At 33.7% G+C, this 8,905-nt stretch overlaps 1 protein-coding gene across 1 annotated transcript in view; it reads right to left on the minus strand.

The window, feature by feature from the left end:
* The window catches only part of CSMD3 (CUB and Sushi multiple domains 3), a 639,662-nt gene that overhangs the window by 101,440 nt on the left and 529,317 nt on the right, over positions 1–8,905 (minus strand). Inside the window, exons 40-42 of the mRNA XM_074202120.1 lie at positions 4,993–5,166; positions 4,165–4,338; positions 2,124–2,309 (exon numbers count right to left, since the gene is read on the minus strand). Coding sequence (XP_074058221.1) covers positions 2,124–2,309; positions 4,165–4,338; positions 4,993–5,166 — 534 coding nt within the window. The remainder of the gene's footprint in view (positions 1–2,123; positions 2,310–4,164; positions 4,339–4,992; positions 5,167–8,905) is intronic.

Genomic DNA, 8,905 nt, shown 5'->3' on the forward strand with positions numbered 1-8,905 from the left:
GAAGTTAGAAAATCAGTTTAGACCAATACCTCACACCTTATACCAAAATTACATCAAAATGGATACATAGACAAAAAAAATATTAGAAGGAAACTGGGAGATCAAAGAATAGTTTACTATCAGATCTATGGAAAGGGAGAAGTTTATGACCAAGAAAGAGATGGAAAACATCATTAAAAAAAAAGCTAGATAATTTTGATTATATTAAATTAAAAAGCTTTTGCACAGGCAAAACCACTGTAACCAAGATCAAAAGAAATGCAATAAATTGGGAAACAATTTTTATAACTAGCATTTCTAACAAAGGACTAATTTCTAAAATATATAGAGAACTGAGTCAAGTTTATAAAAAAAAAGCATTCTCCCATTAATAAATGGTCAAAGGACATGCAGGTGCAATTTACAGATGAGGAAATCAAAGCTATCCATAGTCATATAAAAATTTTTATAAATCATTACTTTTTAGAGAAATGCAAATTAAAACATCTCTGAGGTACCACCTCATCATATCTCTCAGACAAGCCAATATGATTAGAAAAGTCAATGACCAATGTTAGAAGGTATGTGGGCAATCTGGGACAATAATGAATTGTTGGTGGAGCTATGAACCCATCCAACCTTTATGGATAAAATGTGTATTCCCCATGATCCAGCAATACCACTACCAATACCCTGAAGACATCATGAAAAAGGATAAAAACATCACTAGTACAAAATTATTCATAGCAGCTCTAATTGTGGTAGCAAAGAATTGGAAACTGTGTGAATGTCCATCAATTGGGTAATGGCTGGACAAGTTGTGGTATATGTTCATTATGGAACATTATTGTTCTATTAGAAATCAAGAATAATGAGAATTCAGAGAAGCTTGGAGGGATTTTACATGAACAGATGCTGAGAGATGAGTAGAACCAGAAGAACATTGTCCACCATAACAGTAACATAGGGTTGATGATCGACCTTAATGGACTTGCACATATCATAAGCACAATAATTAGGGACAATTTGGGGGTATCCAGGTTGGAGAATACCATCTGTATTCAGAGAAAGAATTGTGGAGTTTGGACAAAGACCAGACTATTACCTTTAATTTAAAAAAAAAACCACATTATTTTATTATGTAATCTTGCTTTTTCTTGCTCTTATATTTTATTTTTTCTTCATTAAGGATATGATTTCTCTCTCAACACATTCAATTTAGATCAATGTATAGCATGGAAATATTGTAAAGACTAACAGACTGCCTTCTGGTGGGGGTAGGAGGAAGGAAGAGAGATTTGGGGAAAAATTGTAAAATTAAAAAATAAATAAATACATTTTTAGAAAAATAAAATAAAATAAATAAAAAGAACTCAATACTGTGCCTTCTCCTACAAGGTACTCTATATTTTTTTTAAAAAATTAATCAAATATTTGCTATTATAATAAATTTTTTGATATTTATCAATTTCTTTGAAAGAATCTTAAATGTTCAGCAATAAGCTTATCTTTAATAATACAAATAAAACAAATCTGTCTACATGTCTGGAGCCATGATTTCATTGTTTTGGAAACATCATGGAAATACCCTTTATCAATATGCCATAGTGATTCTTTAGTAACTTATAAACTAAAATTTTACACTGAGGGTTGTTAATATTGATCAAACAGCATATAGTTATTAAAGACAAAAGTAAAACATAGCTCTTTCCAGCTCAAATCATGGTTGCTATTCACATTGTGTCAGTGTGTACATGCGTGTACATGTGTGCACATGTGTGTGTGGTGGTTGTATGTGTAGGTGTGTCAATCTAAAGAAGTAAGTTTCAAAGTTTCAGCCTTTTGCTTTCCTAAGTAATTTAGGATCCTGAAGCAAAGTCACTTTAAATGAAGGCTAGAGGGCTGTAAAGAGAAACAAAAAAGAAAACCAGTGCTTAAAATTCAATGAAAAAAGAATGGAATGCTTTGTTATGAATTTTAAAACTATTGAACAAAAACACACATAAATGAAAGTTTACATAGAAATTAAAAACTATCAGGAGCTAAAGACTGCCCTTTGTGAGATTAATCTAAAAGAGAAATATACTTATCAAATGCATTGCTTCCATGGCATTTTTAAGAAAAAGTACGCATTATCTACTTACTGATACACTCTGGGAGGGGTTTATCCCAATGGCCATTTGGTTGACATATCAAAACTGAGGATCCAAATAAAAAATATCCAGGATTGCAGTCATAGAAAACCACAGTTCCATATGTGAAATTCCCATGCTCTATTTTGCTTTCTCTTTTAGAATTAGCTGGTATTCCCGGATCAGAACAGTTGACCACTAAGCAGAAAATGCATATTTTTAGAACAATATCTAAAAATGAAATAAATATTCATGATGTCTTCATTGATTTCTAGGAAGCAACTGAAGAAGCCACACACATACACACATACACACACACACACACACACACACACACACACACACACACACACCACACACACACACACACACACACACACACACACAATCTCTGTGTGTTTGTGTTATGCATTTTGCAAGTCATTGAGAGATGATCCATTTGCACCTTTTGCTATATTTCTCAGGAAGTTTAGCAATAAAATTCAAATTTTCCTTAAGTCACAAGGTTAGAAGTAGAAGAGATTAACCAGCTTACTATCATCATTTACAAATGAGGTCCAGAGAGAGGGATTCTGGGTTCAACCAAAGTGCTGCTCATAGGACTAGACTGACAAAATGTCATTGTGATGAAATATTGGAGAAGGGAAAAGGATCTTTCCAAATTCCTTACTCAAGCACAATGATGCAGATTTGATTCTTGACAGCTAAGAATCACTCAGTGCTCTCATCATTCATGATACTTGCACATGTGTGGGAAACTCCCAGGAAGGAAATTTTAGTTCCATATTTCTCCTATAAGCGTTTTTTTATCTACCCTGTACATAATTACACATAGTTGGGTGCATGTTGTCCTCTTCATTAGATGGTAAGCCTTTGAAGTGCATGGACTATCATCTGCTACTTTTTGTATTCCTACTATTTAATACAGTGACTGAAACATTGGTTAATAAATGTTTATTGAATGAATGAATACCAATAAACTATTTTCCAGTCTTAAAGAACTGTCTGTAACACTGAAGTTAGTGCTTCCCAGAGTCATACTGTCAGAAACAGAGACTGGAATTGAAATGATATGGGGCCATCTCTCACCTGTTAATCCATAATACATTGATGATTAATATAGGTATAAACAAATTTTGAAATAAATTTTGATCTTATAATTCTGTGGAAAAATCAGGGAAACCTCAAATAGCATTTATGAGGTTGTCTGAGAATGCCTGGAGGATTTTTGATGATGTTTTTTCTTCACTCTCAAAGAAGAACAGAAGATCATGACATTAGGGGAGGTTAAGCCATGTTAAGCATGTATATTGGATTTTAGTAAGGGGGATGCTGAGCTTAGTCGCCACCCTCATTTTCTTCTCCAGAGTCATCTGGATCCAGTAATCAGATGTGAATCAGGACTAGAGCTGGTCCTAGATGCAAAGTAGGGTTAAGTGACTTGTCTAAAGTCATACAGCTATTAAGTGTCACTGTGAGACTGTATTCAAACTCAGGTCCTCCTGGCTCCAAGGCCAGTGCTCTATTCACTGCTCCCTAGTTGCTCTTGTAGGGTTTGTTAAAGAGGAAATGAACAGATAATTATCCAAATTTTTCAAATAGTTTTTTAAAATCATATTTCTGATATTATATAAAAGCATATTTTTAAGAGTATATGTATATAAATGTAAAATAGATATGTAGTAAATTTAACTTTTCTTTATTTTCCAAAATAGTTTCTTGAAATTTTCCCACTTCATGTTAAGTGCAAAGCAATAAAGTTAAAGAGATATGGAAGGGACACTGACTATTTCTCTCTTTTTTCTCCTTATACTAAGTAACAATTAGAAGAAAAAGCAAATCACTGCTAAAAAGGAAAAAAAATCACTACTATCTACTAAAATGAACACAACTATTGAAGCAATATTATGAAAATTCTCAATTCAATTAGTATGATTATTACATACCAAACAAGTTTGTATTCATCACATTTTCCTCTTTTTTTGGTATATTTACAATTGATAATATTTTTTTTTTTAATGAAGACTTGCATTACTCCAATCAAAAGACTTACCTTTGCATACTGGTGGTGGGTGGCTCCATTGTCTGTTGGCCTGACATTGGGCCTTTGTTGGGCCTTGCATAATATACCCAATATTGCATGAGAATGTTACAACATCATTGAAGTTGAATCCATTGCCACTTGTTCTTCCATAAATTGGACTACCAGGATGACCACAGCTAACAGCTGAGAGCATTTATAGGAACAAAACAACAACAAAAAAGTACAAAAAAGGTAATAATGTTGGTTTTTAGTTACATACTATTTAATAACCAAAGACAATTTAGTAAAAAATGTTCATTTTTTTGTCTTTTTTTTTTTAGTCTAGACCTATGGTTTCATTGAAGTTGGATGAAGATGAGAAAAAATGTTCTACCAATATAGATCCACAAATTCTCTGCAACTTATAGTCTTAGATAGTTGCTTGAGGCACTACAATGTAAAATTGTTTTTCAAATAAAGACTAAGAATACTATTCTGGTGTTTATATTAAGATTCCACAGTAGAGAACCAATCTATGTTTCTATTCTTATCCCTTACTATTTCTGTGTAATGTGGTACAGTAGGAAAAAAATGTCTGGTGTAGAAAAAGGAAGGCCTAGATTTAAATCCAATCTTAGACACTAGTTTCTTACCTTGGGAGTAAATTACATCAATAAAAATATGATAAATGCACCAAATATTTCAAAGCAATTATTGACAGATTTGGAAACCCAAAGATGTTTAAGGGGAATTCTGAGATTTATTTTCAAAACAGAAATGCTTTTACCTTTCCTAAGAAGACAATATAATTAATATAAAAATAGAATTCTCCTGTTGTCCTTTGCCATGCTTACTTACGCACACAGGATGGCAGCTGACCAGACCAATTGTGATCCTGTTGGCATATTCGTACAGAAGAACCAATCAATCGAAAGCCAGGATTACACTGATAAACAACTGTGTCTCTGTACCCAAAATTTTCTCCAATGACTTGTCCATTCACGATGAGCTCTGGAATTCCACAATGACCCGCTGAAATGGTATTTGCATAAATCGAGAGAAAAAACAGTTATTCGCCTTTTTGACATCTTATTTCCATGGCTTCATTTTGAATTCATGAAATGTACATTTAAAAGCTTCTTGATGACAAAGAATGCTTCATTTCTGTCTTTGTATCATCAACACCTAGTACCTGTAACATAGTAGGCACATAATAAAACATTTTTGAATGGAATTTATATCTAATTAACCAGTAATTTTCAAGGAATTCACTTTTTATCTTTCTATGTTTACTATGTAACAACACTGAATGACTTACAATCCACTTTACTACAATCCACATTACACTTTGATAACAGAAATAATAATAATAACAGTATTTATCTTGCTATGAGAAATAGCTTATAATACTTTGGAGTAGAAATGTGGAGTAAAACTTGACACAAAGCAAAAGTGATTTCTCTTTCTACAGAAAGCAGGCAATAATGCACAGGTTCAGAAAATAAATAGAATGAATAAGCAATACAAATATAACTTTTATTTATAGATCCTGTACATTATTGCCTGCTTTCTGTAGAAAGAGAAATCAATTTTGCTTTGATGATAGAAGAGATACTCTGAAAGTAGAAAGGAAGAATAAGGAGAATTCTCTCTCACCTCAACTAGTGATTAAGAGAACAAGAGGAAAATACTATTATCAGGAGAGAGATAGGTTTCTGTGAATACCAGAAAAAAGAGAAAAGTGTGAAAAGAAAAGGTTTAAGATGAAAGGAAAGATATTTATTGTTGAGTAGGTATTCCAGAAAGCCCCATTGACAGAATAAGCAGAATTTATCATCCACTCCAGACCTTGGTGGTTTGTGGAATTCTTATATAGACTCCCAGAGAAATCTCCCTTTTTTAATGAGTTCAGTGATTGGTTCATTCCTCCCTCCAACTCCTTTGTTTTCACTCTAGGGGACTATAATAAATGTATTGAGTCTCCTTCAGACACACTAATTTCCCTCCCCCCTCCCCACCTCTTCATTTTACTCTGTTCACAAATTCCTTCTCTTGCACTTCAGCTACACATAGAGATTTTCATAAATTTTATCTTGCTATGACTCACAAGCATTCTATTTTCTGGTTTAAGAACTCTGGAATTCTGTTTTATAATCATCATCTTTGATCTTTCCATCTTTGTTTTATGATTCTTTATTTCAAAATGACCTTCAGTTCCTTTAAAACCATAGTTCTTTTTGGATCATCTTACATGCATTGGATATATTATTTACAGTAGCATACTCTTATAATGCACTCTAGATTACACCTTGTCATTATACCTTGAATTACCTCTAAACTTTTTCATTTCTATTCATGGTGATTGGAGGGGGGGAAATCATAAAAATCATGTTCATTAGATCTGCTAAAAATTTAAATTTTCTAATCTTACTTGCATCCCACTGTAGCTAGACAATCACTACACTATTCTCTAATGAATTTGATATCCCATTCTGTAAGGCAGCTACTTCAAGTCTTATTTCTTCTCAGATCTTCTCTACTCAGGAACTAATACTTCATCAATAAAAATACAGCCATTTTCCAAGAGCTCCTTCTTTCCCCTCCTCTTCATTTCAAATCCTTTAGTCATATTCTTCAAATTTATCCTCTTTTACATATCTCTTTAAAAGATCTCATTCTATACTCATCTTGATCTCATTACTTCCTATCTTTCCCATTGTATTACCTCCTACCATTCTCTTCTTTATCTTTAATCTTTCACTGTCTGCTGAGTCCTTCCTTATTCAAATGAAACTACTCTTTCAAGTTATGAGATCATTTGATTGACAAATTTAAAAAACTTATCTAAATTCTAATCCTTGTTGATATTTCTGCAGTCTTTGACACTAATAGATTATTTCTCCTACATTTTCATCCCATTGCTCTCTACTGATTCTCCTTTCAGTTGGATTGATCCTTTGTAGTCTCCCTTTTGGAGACAATTGTTCAAGGGATTCCTATTCCAGTTTCTCCAACACACTATCTTCTCTGTAATATCAACTCTAACATTTATTTTTAATCTCTACCCTTCTACTGACTCATTTCCTACTATCTATAAATATACCCATGTATTCCCCGGTCTGAAAAGCACCCTCACTTGATCCCTGCAGTTATCATAGTATATTTCTTTTTTCTTCTTATCTTTTGTCTTTTGTAGGTAAACTCTTTGAAAAGGTCATCTACAATAAATATCTCAATTTTCTCTCACTTTCTTCTTATTTCCCATACAATTCAGAAGCTGACATTATCATTCTGCCAAAACTGTGCTCTCCATGGTTACCAATGATCTCTTGGTTGCCAAATTCCAGGGCCTTTCCTCAATCCTCTTTCTCTGAGGCCTCTCTGAAACTTTTGACACTGCTAATCACCCTCTTCTCCTTAATATCCCTAGCTGATCTCCTTCAACCATCTGACCTCTTCTCCTCAGATTCTTTTACTGAATCCTCATCCAAAATATACCCTCTAAAATAATCAGAGCTTTAGAGTTCTGTCTTAGTGCTTCTTCTATTTCCCCTATGCTATTTTTAAAAAATATATTTATTTTCATCTATATGCACATACATTATTTCCAAGTTACAAAATTTCTTCCACTCTTCCTTTCCATCTCCCTCCCCTCAGCAGGGAACAGTCAGGTTAGCATTTTACATACATATTTTGTTAAATATGTTTACAAATTAGTACTTTCTTGGCATAAGAAATTAGGATTAAGGGAAAGAGATACATAAGCGATATTTTTTATAAAGTGTTCATCAGATTCAGAAGGGATTTTTTTCCCTGTGTGTTTTGCTTTGTTTTGTTTTTCTTCCTCTGGCTGATCCACTATGCTATTTGGTAATTTCAACATCAACCCTGGATTAAATTACTATCTCTATGAACAGGGTTGCTGGATCTCCCTATTCAGTCCTAACCTTGTTGCTGACCTCCAATTTCACATCTTCAACTGCCTTTTAGATATCTCAAAATGAATATACAGTAGATATCTTAAAGCAAACATGTCAAAAATGGAAGTCATTATCTTTGCTCCTAAACTTTCCCTCCTCCTAACTTCTTTATTACTGTAGAAGGAAACACTATCTTCCCTGTCCCTTAGTTTCACAACCTTGGAGTTATCATCAGCTCTTCACTATCCTTCCTTCCCATCCTACCCCTTCAAATTCAAGTTGCTACCAAGATCTGATGATTACACCTCTGCAATATCTTTTATTTATGCCTGTTTCTCCCCTCTGACCATGTCACCAGTCCACTTCAGACTCTCATAACTTCATTTGGATTACTACAATAATCCAATAGTTTGCTGGTGGTCTGCCTGTCTCAAATGCCTCTCCACTCCACTACATTCCCCCATTCAGCCACTTAGGTGATTTTCTTAAAAGTCTAATCATGTTACACCTTCCCTGCTCCCACCCCTAATCAGTAAACTACAGTGGCTCCCTATCACCTCTAAGATCAAATAAAAAATGCTTTTTTGACATTCAAAACCTTTCATTACCAAGTTCCCTCCTAGGGACTTATATCAAACTCTCAACCATCTAATTTTTGATCTAGTGACAGAGGCCTCTTGACTCTTCCATGAATAAGATACTTTATCTCTCACCTCTGGACATTTTCTCTGGCCTTCAGAAATTCTCTCCCCCTTCAATTGTACTTCCTTCAAGGAAGTTCAACTTCCTTGACTTTTTTTAAAGTCTCACCTAAATCCTATCTTCTGTAGAATGTCTTTTCAAACACTTCT

This window comes from Macrotis lagotis, chromosome X (genome assembly GCF_037893015.1).
Source record: "Macrotis lagotis isolate mMagLag1 chromosome X, bilby.v1.9.chrom.fasta, whole genome shotgun sequence".
Lineage (NCBI taxonomy): Eukaryota > Metazoa > Chordata > Mammalia > Peramelemorphia > Peramelidae > Macrotis > Macrotis lagotis.